The sequence below is a fragment of the Scedosporium apiospermum genome, assembly GCF_000732125.1.
Source record: "Scedosporium apiospermum strain IHEM 14462 chromosome Unknown SEQ_SAPIO_0121, whole genome shotgun sequence".
Classification (NCBI taxonomy): domain Eukaryota; kingdom Fungi; phylum Ascomycota; class Sordariomycetes; order Microascales; family Microascaceae; genus Scedosporium; species Scedosporium apiospermum.
The window spans coordinates 1,295,043-1,313,808 of NW_015971822.1; the positions used below are offsets into that span (position 1 = coordinate 1,295,043).

General features: G+C 52.3%; 7 protein-coding genes across 7 annotated transcripts; 3 read left to right on the forward strand and 4 right to left on the reverse strand.

Annotated features, from left to right (window-relative positions):
• Positions 1-710: 710 nt before the first annotated feature.
• On the forward strand, positions 711-2,025 carry SAPIO_CDS8420 (uncharacterized protein; the record flags this gene model as incomplete). Its single annotated transcript, XM_016790054.1, has 3 exons — positions 711-995; positions 1,105-1,415; positions 1,488-2,025. 3 exons carry the CDS (start codon positions 711-713, stop codon positions 2,023-2,025), a joined length of 1,134 nt encoding a protein of 377 aa, XP_016640317.1.
• A 287-nt stretch (positions 2,026-2,312) lies between these two features.
• On the reverse strand, positions 2,313-4,029 carry SAPIO_CDS8421 (Uncharacterized protein; the record flags this gene model as incomplete). The annotated part of the gene is made up of 2 exons (XM_016790055.1): positions 2,313-3,852; positions 3,932-4,029. The coding sequence occupies 2 exons, from the start codon at positions 4,027-4,029 to the stop codon at positions 2,313-2,315; spliced, it is 1,638 nt and encodes a 545-aa protein (XP_016640318.1).
• Positions 4,030-5,204: 1,175 nt separating this feature from the next.
• Positions 5,205-6,565, reverse strand: SAPIO_CDS8422 (uncharacterized protein; the record flags this gene model as incomplete). The annotated part of the gene is made up of 4 exons (XM_016790056.1): positions 5,205-5,758; positions 5,862-6,082; positions 6,319-6,334; positions 6,496-6,565. 4 exons carry the CDS (start codon positions 6,563-6,565, stop codon positions 5,205-5,207), a joined length of 861 nt encoding a protein of 286 aa, XP_016640319.1.
• A 1,091-nt stretch (positions 6,566-7,656) lies between these two features.
• SAPIO_CDS8423 (uncharacterized protein) lies at positions 7,657-9,756 on the reverse strand (the record flags this gene model as incomplete). Its single annotated transcript, XM_016790057.1, has 5 exons — positions 7,657-7,808; positions 8,099-8,307; positions 8,390-9,081; positions 9,178-9,385; positions 9,473-9,756. The coding sequence occupies 5 exons, from the start codon at positions 9,754-9,756 to the stop codon at positions 7,657-7,659; spliced, it is 1,545 nt and encodes a 514-aa protein (XP_016640320.1).
• Positions 9,757-10,997: 1,241 nt separating this feature from the next.
• On the forward strand, positions 10,998-12,060 carry SAPIO_CDS8424 (Palmitoyl protein thioesterase; the record flags this gene model as incomplete). Its single annotated transcript, XM_016790058.1, has 2 exons — positions 10,998-11,127; positions 11,201-12,060. 2 exons carry the CDS (start codon positions 10,998-11,000, stop codon positions 12,058-12,060), a joined length of 990 nt encoding a protein of 329 aa, XP_016640321.1.
• Positions 12,061-12,362: 302 nt separating this feature from the next.
• On the reverse strand, positions 12,363-13,580 carry SAPIO_CDS8425 (Uncharacterized protein; the record flags this gene model as incomplete). Its single annotated transcript, XM_016790059.1, has 2 exons — positions 12,363-13,451; positions 13,518-13,580. The coding sequence occupies 2 exons, from the start codon at positions 13,578-13,580 to the stop codon at positions 12,363-12,365; spliced, it is 1,152 nt and encodes a 383-aa protein (XP_016640322.1).
• A 2,452-nt stretch (positions 13,581-16,032) lies between these two features.
• On the forward strand, positions 16,033-17,722 carry SAPIO_CDS8426 (Transcription factor tos4; the record flags this gene model as incomplete). Its single annotated transcript, XM_016790060.1, has 2 exons — positions 16,033-17,568; positions 17,690-17,722. 2 exons carry the CDS (start codon positions 16,033-16,035, stop codon positions 17,720-17,722), a joined length of 1,569 nt encoding a protein of 522 aa, XP_016640323.1.
• Between the last annotated feature and the right edge of the window lie 1,044 nt (positions 17,723-18,766).

The window sequence follows — 18,766 nt, forward strand, 5'->3', positions numbered from 1 at the left end:
AATCGACCTTGTTCAACAAAGTCGACTCCCGAACAAGCACTTCGACCCAGAAGGTCGCTGTGTCTGGCTTCCACAGCATGTGTTCTTTCCATTGGCCGAGTTGAGTTTAGATCACATCGCAGGCTCGCACTAAATACCGGAGTCGGACAGGGCCCATCTCCACCTGGCTCAACCACCCCTGCAGCCTTGCGGAAAACTGCAGACAAAACATGTCTCCCAATGCCGCTCAGCCGTCGTGGAGAGTACGAAGTACTTCGTGGTGGGGAGTAATTTTCCTGCTCGCGTACGAAGTAAACTATGAGGCGAGAGACCGGGCGATTGAAAGCTAGCGACGGGGGCTGTGCGGGTGATCTGTGAGAGGACAAGACCGCTGGATCGAGGAAAAGTGTGCTGTTAATCTACCCGATGCATCTGCATTCTGCAGGCAAGCTCCAGCAAATGCCCCCTGATCCTTGAGGATTGGTGGTACTAGGGCTTCGCGCCTCGAGAAGGAAAAGGATTTGCGCGAGACAAAAAGGGAACAGCTTGCCGCCACCCCATCCCTCACCCTGGTGTCTTCTTTTTTTTTGTCTTTCTCTTTCTCTTCTCTCCTCCCCTTGAATCGCGTGTGACTTCCTGTCTTCTTGGTCAAACGTAGGATCTATTCCGTACACCTGAGAAACTTGCACCGAGGGTTGAGAGAGGTAAACAATAAGATCACCGTGGTCGCGATGTCGCAACAATACCAACAGCCCGGCTACCCTCCGCAGGGCCAGGCCATTCCCCTCCAGCAACAGCCGCAGATGTCCGCCGTTCCAACTCCGGCGCCTGCTGCCTCGACGTCTTACGTCGTATATCCCGCGGGTGACAACGCGACCAAGACTGGAGTCAAGCCCGAGCCTTGGCAGTATGCTGTGCGAGGCATCCAGATCGTCGTCTCCATCATCGTCCTGGGCTTGAGCGCGTACATCATCCATGGCGCCTACATGGATCCTTTTGGCTTCGCTATTGCAGTGGTTAGTTCAATAAAACATGAGACCCCAACTTCTTTCCCTCGATCAACCAACCGTCAAGATATTATAAAAGTCACGTTCAGAGCTGTCCCGCTAACTTCAACCTCTCCAGTCCGTCCTGACCTGGCTTGGCCTTGGTTTCATTCTCGCCTCCCAGAGCGTTGCTAGCCTCCAGACGTCTTGGCGCATCTTCGTCGTCATTGCCATTGACGCTTTCCTCACCATCATGTGGCTCTCTTGCATGGGATCGACCGCCCACATGAGGGCCTCCTTCAAGTACAGGGTTAGCATTTCCGGATGCTACAACGACGGAAGCCTCATCGACAGCACGACCTGCTTCAAGATGAAGCGTGACAGCTTCGTTGCAGGAAAGGTCGGTCTCGCGAGCATGACCGCCGTTGCTTGCATCAGCGCTCTGAACTTGTAAGTTCCTATTGCCTCCGGCACAACAACCCAATTTAGTTCCCTGCTAATCACTCTTTCTCTTGCGGTTAGCATTCTCTTCGCTGTCATGACCGTCCTGAACGTGCTTGCCTTCCTCCGTTCGCGCAGCTCTGCCGCCCCTGCCGCCCCCATCGTTGATGGTGCTGAGAAGCAGCAGACCGTTGTCGCCCAGCCGGCATACACACAGCCCGCCCCCGTAGCCGCCACCGCTCCTGTTTACCCGGCCCAGGGTGCCGCTATCCCCGCCGCTGTCCCTGTTCAGCAGCCAATTCAACCCCAATACACCGGCGGCTTTGTCCAGCAACCCGTCCAGCCCCAGTATACCGGTGGAACGTACGGCCAACAACAGCCTATCCCGGCCCAGCACACTGGTAGCAACTTCACATCGCCCACTCCCCCTACTCCCCAGGGGTTCCACGAGGCCCCCGGTAGCCAGCCTTTCACTCCTCAGTACACGGGCAACTATCCTTCTCCTACTACCTCGCCGGCCCCCGTTCAAGCATACGCTCAAGAGCTCCCGACTCAGCATACTATTTCTCCGCCAAACTCACCGCCACCTCAACAAGGTTACACCCATCACCCTCAATAGATAGAGACACATATTTATAAATTAAAGCTTCCTTAATGAAATACTTTTAATATGTCAACAATTTTATTTCTAATACACCGGCACTTTGCATGTAGTTCGCGATAAATCATGAATTAATCGATGGAATCCCTTAGTCTAAAATGAAAAGGAACAACTCGAGAGGATATATACCCGCCTTAAATGACTGGGACCGTGGCTGGGGAGATGGATAAAAGTGTAGAGGTGTTCCGACAAGGTGAACCATGCCTGTCTTCATCTCAATATGTACCTATCTAGGTCTATAGACATCATAATAGAGTAGGCTTCAAGTTCTTCGTCGGCTCTTGGGAGGCCACTTCATCCCCTCGCCCTATCTCGTCACCAATCTCCTCTCCTTCGGGACCACTACACTTCACCGCTGCCCTCTCCCCCGCCTCAACCTCAGCATCAATCTTCCCATCCACCTCACCCCCAATCTTCTCCTGATAAACATCCTCTTCCCCTTTCCAATCAGCAGGCCGCACCTCTTGCACGTCCTCCACAACCTCCGGCAACCTCACTTCCTCCTCAACGCCCACGGCCTTCCACACAACGGCGATCTTATCAAACGACCTCGGCGTCTTGATCAGCCCCTTCAGCCCATCCATCTCGTCCCAGCAGATCTCGAAGACGCCGCTGGCTTCGGGCTTGCCGTCCCGTTCGGGCCCGTTGCCTTCGAAGAAGGCGTTGAACCAGACGTGCGCTACGGAGGTGACGAATGTTGGGCCCATGGAGGTAGGGCCCTTGCTGCTGCGCCGAGCGCCGATCTTGACGTCGCTTGTCGGGATGATGATGGGTGAATTGGGCTTTAGTATGACGGCTGATCCGCCGGTGATCTCGGGTGGTGCGTCGTTAACGGGCGACTCCGTCCTCGAAGGCGGGACGAATAAGGTTTGCGCGGAGGAAGTAGAAGAAGAAGAAACTCCGGCGCTGTCGGTTTTGAGTCCATCCCATCCCCTTTTCGAAATAGATCGAATCACCTCCTTGGCCTTCTTCTTCGTCTTCGACTTGGTGCTGCTGCCCACGGATTCGGAAGCGCTCGCATCGCCCTCCGACTCGACCGCAGAACTCCCCGATTCTCCGTCAACGCTGCTCCCCGTCGACATCCCCGGACCGTCGACAACGATCTTCTCCTCTCCCCCAAACACATGAAACGTCTTGATCTTCTTGCCCTCATCTATATACCCCTCAACGAAAATGCGAACCGCATCTCTCAACCCCCACACATGGATCTCCACAATCTCCACCTCCCGATCAACATATCTCTTCCCATGTTTCGTCCACCGTTCGACGTACGTTATCCACCGCCTCTGGCTCGGAATGGAGACCCCCTCCCCGAACCCAGGCCTCATCCTCCTCTGTGTGAACCGTGCCAGCGCGTCGGATGGCTTCCATTCACACTCCGCGATCAAGTAACTGCACGTCACCATCCCGCTTCGCCCCTTTCCCGCTTTGCAGTGCACGACCACCACTCTGTTATTCTTCCCCTCGTCATCTCTAGTCCCTACCCTGGACGCTGCGGTGAGATCGCTCACCCCGCCTACAGCCCCTCTCTTCAACTCGCCGCCGTGAAGCCAATTCCTCATACTAGCCATGATGAGAGGAACGAGTCTGAACGGTGGAGGGTGGTGATCCGGCCACGGGTAGTGGAGAATGCGCCCGTAGACCGCCTCGTCCGGGTATCCCGTCCCCTCGGCGCGGAACTCCCATATTGCCCAGTTCTTGCCGTGGCGCTCATCGAGGAATGAGACGAGCGTATCAAGCGGCGTGCGGTAGGCGCGCTTGGGATAGGATTGTGAGGGACCGGAGCTTGAGATCAAGTTAGGAGTCTATGTTATGAAGGGGTAGAAGGGAACACAGCTTGGGGGAGAGCCTAGAAGGTACTTACGTGACGATTATATTTTGAGTGACGTAGCATAGATCCAGGCCTGTATCTGCATGCCTAACCCGCGGGCTCGCGACAATCTGCCGCAGAAGAGAGGTCATTCCAAATTTCTCGCAGAGCCTCGTCCAGACTGTCATACACCGAGGTTTCGTAACCGGCTCTTTGAACTGCTCGAGAGGGACAAGTCTTTGAGCGATAGTTAAGCCAATTATGAGAGTACTCGGGTACGGCAAAGTAACGGACTAGAATATATTCAGGTGTGAGAGGAAGAATATGAGGCCCCCGACTGATGGATGAGATTGTACAAGGATGTCGATGTTGCGGTCTCTGAAACGGATTTATTGATCAATCCGCATGGAGCTACAACGCACTACGTCATCGCCTCAAATGGCAGGAGCCGCAGCAGCTCCGGCGCTTCGCCACCTCAAGCTTCGATCTGCGAAGCGCGACTGAATGCACGAGTTCCGCACACATGGGTGAGAGGCAGCCTAAGATTCATTTATCAATCGCTTGCTACTAACCACAGCCACCGCCGAATACAGGGGGATCAAGTATCGCGCGGAATATATGAAAGCACGCTCTGGATAAAAAGATGCAAACCCTAATGACATAAATATCAACGATTCATACAATTCAACTACTACCAGCAACTCCCCATTTTCAACTTCTTCCAACGGTTCGACGGTGGTATACAACCTCGGGCATTCCTCTTCGCTCCTGTAAATAATAAACTGCTTTACGGTTGTCTGTCGTGTCGGAAGAAGACACTCCGCACTCCGCACTCCGCACAATCGTAATAACCACAAAAGGACATGTAAACTGGAAACAAGACTGGGGGAAAAAAAGAAATTTAATGACAATACCGGGCCTATAATCTTCGAAAACTGCGTTTTGTGGCCATGAGAATAAGCCTCCAAGGCGTACCAACGTTCCATCTAAAGCAGTCCTAAGGTCCTTCTATGCTTCCGTGTTACACATTAGATCCCCGAGGTCGTGTCTTCGTGCCTAGTGGATTGGGGTCATTTGAACCGTGTGCTTATGTCGCACGTCCACGATAGGTGTAATGCCGACGGGAAGACGACAAGTCTAGATACGGTGGGGGAAGAAAAAAAAAAAAAAAAAAAAAAAAAAAAAAAAAAAGAAAAAGAGGGGGGCTTTGCCACATCAAGACGGCTTCCTAGCTGTCCGGAGGATCTAACAAACTCCGTGACTGGGTACGAATTGCGAACTTGCACTAAACCCAGAGCCCGGATGATGATTCGCGTGAGATCGTCGTTTACGAGGTCTTCTTGGGAGCAGCGGCTCCGCCGTTGGCATACTGGTTGATGTCGGTGATCGAATAGAATCGGCGAACTCCTCCCTTAACACCGTCCCAGGCTTGGCGCGCGGCGGGGGGAGTACCCTGTGAGCCAACAAGTCCGTCGACCTTGGTCTCCAGCTGCTGGAAAGAGCTCTGAACGTGAGGGCTCTGGGCAAAGCGAGATCGGAGGAAGAGGGTGTAGATTCCGAGAAGGATCCACGAGCGTCGCTGGAAAGCGATCGCAGAGAGTAGAATGCGGATCCAGAGGAGGATCTCGAGCGAAGAGACAATGGACATCGAGTCGTCGTAGTAGGTCCTCACAAAGGCACCGATCTTATCGGAAAGCGGGTTGGGGGCGTACTGCGGCTTGCTGTTAGGCGACGAAGTAGGAGCCGAGATCACCTTGGGAGGCTGGATCGTCGGGATGAGGTTCGCACGCGTGTAGGTGGCAACGTGGAAGACCGAATAGACACAGTACGGGAGCATCGCGAGGGGGTACTGCGGACTGAACAGCCAAACAATGGCCATACCTGTAGCAGTGAGAACAATTCGTTAGCTCGCCATCCCATTCCGAGACCGATCCCGGACCCGACGGCCTACTTCCAACTGAAAAGACATGTTCTCGCTACTTACCAAGATATTGCACGTTCTCATCGCTAAGAAGGCCAATCGGGGTAGGCTGGCGAGAACCACTCTTGGCCCGGGCCTTGAATGTTTTATAAACAACGATACCGTAGGTCACTGCAGCTGCGATGAATGCAGTGCGGTATGAGAAACGGGCCATTCCACCATAATAGTTGAATCGGATCCACGAAAAGCCATATCGGATAGTAGAAAGGATCAGAGTAAGATGTCTAGCAAATTCACAAGTCAGCCAAAATAATTGGGATGTAGCCTTCACACAGGGGCAAAGCTGCCTGGCTCTGTGTAGCCTGCTCTGCACGAATTGCTTTGTTTGCAGCTCAGCTTGATTTATGGCTTAGTCGCGACAGCTCCAGGTGAGGAATGTAGCCCGGCCACAAGGCATGTGGAAGGCGCAAGCAATGATATCTCGTAGTGGGGAACAGAGCTTGAAATTATGGACACGTACCCAACAAACCAGGCAACTAGAAGAATAAATCGTCAGCACAAAAACCAGTTTCGCAGGCAGAAGAAGCTTGGATAGGATGAAAGATTTGGATATAGACAGGCTTCCCAGTCCCCAGACAAAGAACGACTGGGTCTTGGATTAGCCGACTCGGGAATGAGGTTGGGGGGGGGAGCATACATTGCAATGTCTTCGCGAGGGTGAGCAGGCGCTCGGAGAGAGGAAGGTTAGGCGAGGGCGGAGGCGCCATTGCTTCGGTCGGCGACGGCCTTCGAGACTACTGGGGAGGAAGGATGTTGGTAAAATGAAGATGGGGAGAAAGGGGAGGGGATGTCGTGACGATTTTATGGAGGGAGCAGGGAATTGGGCGATTGGCGGTGCGATGTGGGATCAGGCGACGCAAGAATCGGGAGGTTCGAGAAGTTCGGACGACGAGACTGCGTTTCTGGAGAGTAGTAGAGTCGACGCGACGTGGTTGAGGAGAGGCCAGCAGATAGAGTGTGAGGACAGATAAGGTGGAGGTTGAGGTTTGGTGGAAGAGGGAGCAAGTGGATCTGGGCTGGGGAGGAAATTTAGAGAAACAATAATGATGTCGACGCTTGGAAGTACCACTGCGCTGCTCCAGGAAGAAGTACTTTACACAAGGTTCAATGTGAGTACGAACTACGAAGGAATAGTACGTGCGTGGTGGGCGGTGGGCTGCGGGTGGCACTAGTGCCCTAGTGGGTGGCTGGTAACTGAACGGGCTCCCGAGTGCTGCGACCGGTCTTCCCTTCCCAGCTGGACGGCGCTATTGAACGCGACATTCCTCGCCATTGATGTTGTATCCACCAAGACTTACGTCGCCCTCCCATCAAGAAGCTGCGCTCCAGTCTACGTCACAGAAAGATCGCAGCGCTAAGGGCCGTTGATCATTGATCATTGATTGCACTGATGCTTGGAATGCTGTAGCATCGCTACTTCTTAATGAAATCTTGGGTCGATTGTTTCAAGAAAAAAAACCAAGCTCCAGTCTATGCTTACCGCACCAGACCTCCCTCTTGTCTCGTGGTCCGCATGACGCCCGGCTCTTGTCGATCTGTTAAGGCCAGGTGGCACACACTACTTAAGACACGACCAGAGCGAATGCAGCGATTAGGCTCCTGGATTAATTCTGACGACTCTGCGATGTTCACACGAATCCCTGAGGCATCCATAGAGAAGAAGATGCGAAACGAAGCCAAAAGAAACCCAGCTTCGTAATTGATATAATAAACACGACATATCAATCTCCGACAAAAAGGCCACCTCTCCAATTTATAAAATGGTACACTAAAGCCCTGCATGCCAGCACTTGTCTCTCTAGACTTGGAGATGCTGGTCTTTGTCAACGAGACGAGACTCGGGAGTTCCTTTTGCTCGAAGCACCATTTTCAGAGTGTCGTCATCATGCGACGTCACAATACGCTCGGTTCCTCCAGGCAGCTTCGCCAATGAACTAAAATACTCAGCATCTTAGGGTTGGAAGGCAATAATGTTAGTTTACTTTGTACATCGGGATTTTTTTTTCACACGCGGCCGAGCTGCCCTCAGCAGCGCTGAATGGACGCTGGCAGGTTGTTGCTTTCGACGTGACCAAATGTTGACAATCAGCACTATACATCCTATCTCGCCCTGCTATATTCCGGGAAGTAATGCAGTATGCAGTAATTGATGGGTATCATGACTTGAATTCCAGCGCCTCTCTAATGCAACACTCCCGAGAGAAAAAAAAAAATGCAAAAACCTTGCCCATGACTCTTACTGTCAGTGATATCGGCGACCTCCTCCACCACCACCACCACCACCGCCGCCTCCTCCTCCACCTCCCCCGCCTCGTCTATCATGGGGATGCCCATGGTTACGTGGGTTCCTCGGATATGGCCCCCATCCACCTCCGCGCCCGCCACCACCACCGCCGCGACCACGTCCTCGTCCGCCATGGCCATGTCCGTGGCCATGCCCACGATCCCGCTGACGACCATGATGTTGGGCGTCTGAGAACCTCTCTGGCTCAGGAATAGGTTCCTCTACTTCAATCTCAAACTCTTCATACTCTTCTTTAAAGTACTCCGAGACATTTTCCGCCTCTCGCCTCGCCTCCTCACGGTCAAAGACGAAGCGCAGTGTGTTATCCGAGCTCTTGGTCCCCGGTTTGAGTGAGTTGTACGTGGCAGTCATGGTGAGCGCCGTGATAGAGCCGGGCCCGGCGCCCGGCGCTGCCGCCGCTTGGCTTTCGGCTACGGCTCTCGTGGCGCACGGCTGGCACGAGAACTCGTGTCGCGAAAGGTCCGGGTTGGCGTCCAGTTCTGCATTGATCTTGATCTTAACATCGATGAATCTAGCGAGATCGTAACGTAGTCCGAGCTTCGTCGACTTGTGAAACTGGGTGTATAGATCGAGTAGGTCGAGGATGGTCTCCATGACGCTTTGGCGCGTGACATTCCAGCGAGCTGGGTCAATCTGTCCCACGACGTCCACGTACTGGCAAGTGACGCGGGACGTGAGCTCAACAATGGCCAGGACCATGGTTAGGCAGGTTTGCTTTATCGGAACGAACGTCTTGTACATGTCCATACACATCTCGTAGGCTATTTGCAAGAAGGACTTGCCCTCCTCAGGACCAAGCAGACTGCGAACGACCTTGATGAGGTACTTTTGAGGGTACCGCGTTCGGAAATCGAAGCCGATGATTTCAAGAATCATACGCTCTAGCCCGACTAGGACTCGGGATGGCTGTTCAAAGAGCTGCGAGGGTAGTCACGTTAGTACGTCGACTACGAGAATGCTAATGGTCATAGAGAGAAAGACAAGAAAGACATGAAAGAAACCAATGTCACACACCTTATCATCCGGCGTCGTTTGATGGTCGGGATTTTTAAGATTATATGCAGCGCATAGTATATCCTTTGACTTCTTTATAGTGTCTTCCACCTTACATGCCAGGAAGAGCGCCGCCATGGCCGAGTCTTGAAAGTTATATTCAACCTCTCTATGCCGCAAACGGAATCGATGGTAGTAGACGACTGCGGTATCGAAAGTTCGGACTGGTCTGGCAACGGTCTTGTCAGTTTGATTCATTCAAGGCCCAAACAATCCAGTCAGATGAGACAACGGAAAGGGACATGGATGTACGCACAATTGGAGCGCCTTGCGGACGTTATCAATCAACTGGACCCCTTGTAGCCGATAATTATCTTCCCGAGTAGGATCAGAACCTGCGACCCTCTGCATCTGCCGAATATTTTGCTCGAAAATGTACTGTTCCGGAACGGTCACAATGCCAGGGTGAGGCCCGATGGGCAGCTCCGGTGCCGCGGATGCGTCATTGTTATTTTCCGTCGCGCCGCTCTTTGGATTCGGTCTGGGCTTCAAAGTTCCAGGAGGCGCGCCGTTTCGTAGTTCTGCCGCGGTCGAAGCCATCGCTGTCTGTCTACCCCCTTCGCGCCTCACGGCCAAGGTCTTGCAATCCCTCGCGAACGATTCTCGTCTTGGATAGAGGCTGGAGAAAGAGACCAACGTTTCGTTCAATTAGAATCCTTGGGACGGTTACAAGCAGGGTGGTTTTATGCTGAAAGGAACTCAAAAGAGACTCCGGTTTCTCGGGCGAATGAGGCGCGGAAAGACTGGATCGATGAAGAGTGCTGCGATTTGGCGAAGGAGAGCTTTGCCTCTCCAAAGATCAATTCTCATAGCTTGCGTCCGAATTCTGCCCCGCGACTAGAGCTGTGGAGACAGTGTTGATACCATGAGTTAAACCACATTTCACACGGACTCCTGACTGCTCCAGAAGAAATTGCTTGGGAGGCAGAATGGCATTTTCACAGCTCCGGTATCTAGACGATGGACAACGAGCAATTCTATTATATTATTATACTATCATACTATTATACTATCAGAGAAGTTGGCAAGCCGGCAAAGTCGCTTTCTCGAAGGCTTTCCTGAGTGAAGAGATTCATTTGCATGTCAGCGAAGTGTCCTCGCCAGAAGATGAGGTGCAATGTGTAGATTCAAGAAAATGTTGATTTCAGAAAAGGAGTTTGTTTCATTATAAAATTCAAATCCGTCTTGAAACATATTTAAAATGGATATCATCAGGAAGAGCGGCAAGAAAGGGAAACGAAGTTCGAGAGGTCCAACTTACCGATAAGAATCTACCCTGAAGACCAATGTTGTTAGCAAGAGTCGCTGCCCATACCGACACACGACCCTGGTCTGTAAGACATCCCAATTTTAAGGGACTAAGCCCTTATCCTTTCATTGGAGGGTTCACATCGTGTCTTTCACCCTGTTTCACCTCGCATCGCCATCAAATCGTTTCCTTGTTTGTTGTGGAGGTGTGTGGTCAGGAGCCGCAGCGGAAAGATCGAGTTTCTCATTCAAGTGGGCAAGTTTGGTGGGATTTTGATGTGGTTCGGAGGAAGTTGAATGCTGACCTAAGCATAAAGTCGCACATTGATGATGTAAGAAGCTCCTCAAAGAGCTTCCACGATCTCCTATAGGCTCCGTACTTCATAAGACGCCGGTCTGTTGCCCCGTCAAGGCAGCCATTCATTGACGATCGGCCTCTCTCGTGTTTCAACAACGAACAACTTCTGCGTGCCGTCTTCTACATCTACACAAGTCCAGTTGTTATTTCATCAAATCCAACTTCGTTAGTCAAGATGCGGCGCATCTCTCTCTCCGAGCTTCTTTGCGCAAGCACCATCTTCTCGGCCATCGCTTCAGCCGCACCGAACTCCCGCGCGGACGACGACGATGACGAGACTCCTCTGCCTCTGGTGATTTGGCATGGTACCTGACCCCCAACTCTCTATCTAGAACCAACTCTAGTACGCGAAACTCACCCATAGCGCGTTAATTCTAGGCCTCGGGGACTCCTTCGCTGGCGAAGGCATGAAGTCTGTTGGAGAACTCGCCGAAACCGTGAACCCAGGAACCTTTGTCTACCACGTCCAGCTCGGCCAAGACGGCAACGCTGATCGAACGGCCTCCTTCTACGGCAACGTCACGGCCCAACTCGAAGAAGTGTGCGCCGCCCTCGCGGCACACCCCATTCTCTCCACGGCCCCGGCAATCGACGCCCTCGGCTTCTCCCAGGGAGGCGTGTTCCTCCGCGGCTACATTGAGCGATGCAACAACCCGCCCGTCCGCAGCCTGGTGACATACGGTAGCCCGCATCTGGGCATTTCCAAGTTCAAGGCGTGCGGCGACACCGACTTCCTGTGCCAGGGTGCCATGGCGCTGCTGAGGTTTAACACATGGTCGTCCTTCGTCCAGGGTAGGGTTGTGCCTGCGCAGTACTATCGTGATCCTCAAGCCTATGATAAATATCTCGAGAACTCGAATTACCTCGCCGATGTCAATAACGAGCGACCTGCCAAGAACTCTGCATACAAGGAGAACCTCTCTACGCTCTCCAACTTCGTCATGATCATGTTCCAGGACGATACTACTCTTATCCCCAAGGAGTCCTCCTGGTTCCAGGAAGTCAACGGCACAGATGTCACTCCCCTCCGCGACACTGACCTCTACAGGGATGACTGGCTCGGTCTCCGCGAACTTGATAGCAAGGGTGCCCTCAAGTTTAGGAGGGTCCCTGGCGATCACATGCAAATCAGCGAGGAGTCGCTGAAGAAGATCATGTCTTCGTACTTTGGACCTTTCAGCAAGAAGTTTGGTGGGGATGACGAGACCGAGGGACACCGTGTCTCGCAAGAACTTTAAGTTGTTGTTTTTTCCTTTGTTTATATACTTTTCTCTATTGGAAATGGATCGCTTTTGGGAAATGGGAGTTTTGATGGGTTTGGCACCGGATCAGCACATTAGTCTAGAATTACAAGCGTGGAATGTCACAGTAATTGCAACAACTCTTCGTCAGAGCATAAGATATCTTCTCTAGGTTCTCAATGTCATCGTCGACGCCTAAACTTTTGCATGTTTATTATCCGACCGACCAACGCCTGGTACAAAAGTAGAAAGATTTGTGTAGATGAAAAAACAGACGGAAAAGAAGAAGAAAAGAACATTTAATCGTCCAGTGCCTTCTTGGCCTTCTCCTTCTGTTTCCTAAGTTTGGATTTCGTTTCGGCAATCTGCTTCAATAGAGTATCGTCGTTGCTTTCAGGAAGCTTTTGCTTCTTGCTCAGAGGCCCCTTCCTCGTCATCTCCTTGCCTGCATCAAGAGCCTTTCGCTTCTTACCCACATTCGCCTTCTCGGCCTGCTCGATGGGTTGAGGGGCCTCAGAATCGGCAATGACATCCTTCTCGTCAAGCCAGAGCTCGTCGGTCTGCCAAATGGGAAGCGCCGTCGTCTCGGAACCCTTGATGTAGATGCTCTTGACGTTGCTCCACTTCTTCGGAACGTGCTTCTCGACGAGGGCAGCAGCGATGACCTGGACATTCTCGGCAATCTGCTCGGGGTTCCAGGAGGCGTAGCCGACCTTGATGGCGGTGTTGGTCGAAGGGCTCAGCGCGACAAGCGCAGAACCGATCGCCTTTTGGATCTCGGCGGCGATTTCTTTCGGCGAGGCGGCGTTGACCTCCTCTTCCTCTTCACCCTTCCGCTTCGGTGCCCTCTTGCCCTTCGCCTTCGCCTTGGGCCTAGATTGCCGGAGCACGACGGGGATGGGTCGTTTGGCGGTGGTCTTGTAGAAGGTCTTACCCAGCGCCTTGGGAAGTCGGTTGACTATCCTGTCGTCGCCGAGGAAAATGTCGTGCGAGGCGTAGAGCTGGCGCTGGGCTTCGTACTGCCTGAACTTAGCCCGGAGCTTGGTGTAGCCGATGACGCGGGTTATGCGCGATCGCAGCTCGGCGGGGAATTCTTCGGAAGCGACAATGTCCTTGTAGGCCCTCTGGGGGTCGGCGGTAATGAGGCATATCGACTCATGGGTGTTGGTGTGCAGAGGGTGAGGAAGGGGGATCTTGGCTGGCTTCAACCGGTTGGTGTCGACGATGTGGCGCTTGGTGGTGAGGGTCATCCACACGGGGGTTTCGGCGAGGGTAAGGCTGCCATCGTCCTCGATCTCGTCGAGGATATTTTTCTTCTCGCTTGTTTCCGATTTTTGCTTGGAAGCCTTCTTGATGTGGCTGAGGAGAGCCTTGGACGCCTTGAGGGTCTGCAGGAATGTTAGCCAAGATTCTTAAAGACGAAAGGATGAAGAGAAAAAAATGAAAAATTATACCTGATCAGGGTCAATATGCGCATCGCCTTGCGCGGCAGCGACTACTTCTTTCTTAGGCGGCATTGTGGATGAATACGAAGGTCTTTGGGGATTGTTACACCATCAATGTTGAAGTTCCCTGCAATTGATTGATCGTCGATAGGAAGAAAAAAAAGTTTTGGGAGGTCGGTGTAGTGGGGTGCTACGGCAGAATTTTTTTTTTCTGCCAAAGGCGGAAAAGGCGGGAGACTAGGCTTACGATTCACCGAAAATTAACAGCCAATGAAGTCACGCTTTCTTCGGTGGATTCGGTGAGCTCGGTGAAGACATCGACAACATCGAACCTCCAGAGCCTCAACTCATCTTTGCCAAATGATTATTTTACGGCGCCCTTATTTTGTCGAATTATAGATTTCATGTTGTAGGAGAAATTATAACACTACGAGATGTCTGTTGCATATCCATCGGCGTCTTGTCTATTTTATTCTCGGCCACTGCCGGCTGGATTTGAGTTGAGCTTGACGCGCCAGGACACGCTCACTGCCCCTCGTTGTGCCCCTCGGCACACAAATTGGACCCCCACCAAAATCACCCAATGACGAGATGGACCTCATTCGCAACTTGCGAAAATTCCAAGGCTTGATGTGACATGTGGCAAGAGCGTACTTGGCAGTATGTGTAGGACGAGGGGATAGAACCTGTCACGAAGCATCAAAGATGCGAAGTATGCCCACGGTCGAAAAGGCGGTGCGGGTTATTGCAGTCTACTTCGTACATATTCGGAGGCTGCTTTGCAAGTGCTGGTGGTTGGTCTATCTCCACTACCCAGCCAGGGACAAAAAAAAAAAAAAAAAAGGGACTTGATCCACGGCGGATGGGGCGGTCGCGTTGCTAGCTTGGCAGAAATCGAAGTTGGAGCTTTACCATTGCGGGGAAGATGTGCCACGATCTTATCCAAGCGAACCCGAAGGCTGGATCAGTTGGGATCTCAAGTGAGTTCAAGTTCGTGCTTTATTCCCAGACCGAAAGACCTGAGTTTCTGGTTCCGAAGGGGCCTTGTCGACATATCTCGGTGACGACAGTATACAGACGAAATGAACAGGTTATGTCGTGTTTAATAGTTTGCAGCAACTTCGGAAAATGGACACTAATAAGACGCAAAAAATAACAGACGCGCTGTTCCCAACGGCTGGGATCCCTGCGTCGTTTTACGTCTGGAGCAGTTGCTGCCGTATAAGGTGGTATCAGAAACGAGTGGAGACGTGGATAGGCAGTCTTTGCTGTATATTACTTGCTGTCAAAAAAGCGTGGCTGTATTACCCCATTTATTAGTCGTGTCCGCGACGATACTTCGACGGATGAAGTATGGAACAAGGTCCCTTTTGCACATCTTGTGCAGTAGCTAGATGGGTACAAGACGCGAAAATTCTTTCATCGACGGACTCTCTGGTTTCTTGGGAAAGGACCCTATGAGGAGGGGACTAGTTTCGGGACAGTAAGAGGACAGCAGAAACCGGTCAGTTTGCTCGAGATCGAATCAATGGATCAAGAATGAAGGAGACAAGCTGCACGAATTCACAAGAGAATGACGACGTCATGGTTTGAATAGAGCACAATTATTAAGGTACAAAGTACTTCATCCTTCAGTTGTATGCTACCCGCCCATCGGCACCGACCCTTCTGTAACCCAGTAATAATTCTGTGCTCCAGGCATTGAGTGGTGGTCGGCTCCAGGCTTGACACGGTCCTTCGATTGGGGTTAAATTGGTGTACCCAGCCGCGGCATAGGGCGGGTGCAGCGCTGTACAATAGGCACAATGCACTCAATGCAGCACTGCAGAACACTGGAGCAATCTGCTGGTAGTGAACTTTTTACACGCCAACGCCAACGCGTGCCCACGGACGAGGGAAAATCGCGTCTCAGGCGGAGCCAGCAGAAACACGACCACGACCACGACTCCTCGTTTAAAGCCACTCGCCCTCCCCTCTCTACCAAAATAAGCTCCTCCCAAAATTTCACACACACGTCTCCAACGTTTTGTCTGCGGTCTCCTTGAACGGCCTCCCGAAAACAGACCCGGTCCGGCCTTGGTCTTTCTTTTCTTCGTTTCTAATTTCTTACAAGCTTCCAGAACATCGAGATCGTGATCTCTGGTATCAGTGTCGGCCACCCTACAGCATCGCCTCGACGTCCTCACCTCCCCCTCTACGCATCGTGATTATAGGGCTTGAAAACTGTACCAGTGCATATTCGCCCTTCCCATCGTGGCGAATTTACGTGAAGGTGCAATCCCCGTGGATTTTGAAGAAGACGTGCTCAAATATCTCGAAGAAGTGCAACTTTGTGCAAGTTAAGGCGGGAAAGTACGCGCCAGACGCGCTCGGGAAATCTTCCCATTAGAACCCACACACGCTTGTTACAGTCTTTTTAGACTTGGATCCGGGCACTTTCAGTACTCCTCTGAACTGTCTCGCGTGTTTATTCTCGCACTCTCTGTCACACCTGCCATCTTGACATGAACTTCAGGACGTTATAATGGACTCCTCTCCACAATCTAAGCACACCGAGCCGACGCTGCCTCCCCCGGCGGCCGGCACCAAGCGTCCGGCCCCGACCTTGCTGCCACCATTCGAACCTCTCTCTTCTTCTCCCGGTCTCCCTCGTCCAGCTAAACGCCAAGCACGCGCAGGTTCGGTCGGGGGCAGTGCATATCTGAAGTACCCAACTCCGATCCCCACTTCCAGCACCGGCATCCTCTCCTCGTCCCCGCCGGGAGTCAGTCGGAGAACAGCGACGCTCACTCGATCCCAATCGTCCGTTTCGGAACGCGCCCCTCTGTCGGCAGTACCTTCTATCGTGCTCAATGGCAACGGCGAGACTCTCCTGATGGGTCGATCCAGCAACTCGTCCAACTACCAGCTATCTGCGAACCGGCTCGTATCGAGAGTACACGTCAAGGCCAGATATATTCCGGCATCCTCTCCACTCGAGCCCAACAAGATTGAGATTGTGTGCAATGGGTGGAACGGGCTCAAGCTCCACTGCCAAGGACGTACGTACGAGCTCTACAAGGGCGATTCGTTCACGTCGGAGACCGAGGGTACGGAAATGATGCTGGATGTGCAAGACGCGCGTGTCATGATTCAGTGGCCCAAGAGGGACACGCCATCAAATCTCTCCGACGCTTCCTGGGATGACTCTCCCCGGTCTCGTGTTGGTCCCGGCAGCGCACTGCAGTCGAGCCCCCTCCGGCGGTCGACGCGGATCGAATCCCCAGAATCTCCAACACCAGCTACTACTAACTTGGCTAGCTCGAGGAGGCTGCAGATGTTGCTCCCTAACGAAAGGGATGACAACGGAAGCGGCGACAACGTTGAAATCTACGTAGATCCCAGCGGTGACGAGGGCGAGGTAGTCCAGCAGTCGATAGAAACCGGGATGGATCCCAACTTAAGCCACACCACTGACATGACCCAATCGTTCTCGTCGGATCTTAGCGACCCCGAGGAGGACGAGGAGAATGATCCTGATGAGGAAAACGACCCAATCGTGCATTCTTTCGGACCGTTCGGTGCAAACCTCTCCAAGCGCCTCGCCTCCATCACCGCCTCGTCTCCCAAAGTGAATAGGTCGCCCAAGCGCTCAAGACTACCAGCCTTGCGTGAGCAGCGTGACTCGGCCCCTAGCAGTCCTCCGGTAAAGTGCGAAAATGATCGGTCAGCAACAGTTTCGGCAGAGCCGGAGGAGGAGGAATACTCGAACCCGGTTGTCTCCAACCACGTCATCAATCAGCTCGCCTACTCGCGTCTTTCATCAACCCCGCTGTCCACTATTATGCACAACTTGCCTAGTGAGGAACAGAAGAACATCACCAAGGTCCAGCTGCAGAAGTTGATCGAGTCGACGGTGTGCATCGGCATCATCGAACGCCAGGGCAAGGATGCGGCGGGTAAACCGCTAGAGAGCGAGTACTATTATGTTCCCGAGAAGGATACGGATGAGCAGAGGCGAACTGCAGTCGTTGATGGCCTCAGGAAGCCAAGCTTGCGCGCCTGTCGAAAACAACACAAGGTAAGAACAGTCGGCCCGCGTCTCCCATTTCATTGCCACCTTCAGTGCCCCATATTTCTTACGTCTTGGACTCGTATACGGCTTTTTGGTTCTTGGTGGCTGACATCTAAAAACTCTCCAGCAATACTACTGGAAGCGACCGAAGACCCCGTAAGGGTCATCACTAGTATGATGAGAAAAAGAAGACCCAGTTTAAGGATCCAGACCCCAAACATTACTACCGGTGACCAGCCTCTGGTCTCCAAGTTTTTCCTGTAAATCTTTTGCCGTTCTCTGTTCTTGTTCTTTGTCTTTGTTTGCAGCCAAAACATACCCTCGGTCGGTTACCTTGTTTGTTGGTGTTGGCTTATAGAAGCTGGATCAAATCCGCTTTTTCTTCCCCGCGCGCCCTTTTTTTTCACTTTCGTTACTCTACTCCATCTCATCATCGTCGTCGTCATCATCATGTTTGTCCCCCGGGCCACGGTGCAGATTTTGTCGGGGATGTGAAGTACCCAAAATACGGAGGGGATTTTTGATGATTCGGGACGAATTTCGTTGTACTGAATCCAGGAGGGAGGAGCATAGCGCCAGGCGTCAACTTTTATATGAATTTTACTTTCAGACAAATATTCCTTGAGAAAGTTGGAGTGTTTTGTTCATTATTAGGTTTTGGAAACAGTCTCGACGTGGGGATGATTATCAAGTCGTGCGCTCACAATGATGGCGGTTGAAAGCCAAATACATATTTTCAGTGAGCAATAAGTTTTTGACTTGCTCGGGTCAATCTTCTAGAGGCGTCTCGAAGGGTAGCATCTTCTAGTCTTAAGTTCTGTGTACCTCTTCGTGTAACATCCAGACGATTATGTATAGTGGGCACGCGATCGTCCCGTGAAAAAGTAGTAGGAGATGGCCGAGCAATGACAGAAGACAAGCCTGAGATGTGCATTAAGAAACGCTCAGCTGTCTGGGGAAAGGGGGGAGTAACCGATCAATCGGATCATTTCTTCGGAGCCCCTTTCACTAAATGCTCCCACTCTGCAGCGTTCTTGATGACACCGGGGAACCAGCTGAGCACTTCCAAGGCACCTGCGCAGCCTGAGAGAGCAGCGATTTAGCGATGATCTGATGGCTTCACGAGCATCAACCTTTTGAGCAACCTTTTGAGCAGATCTCGTACGGGCCCCTAGCTGGCACAGACTAAGACCATCTTGGCCGT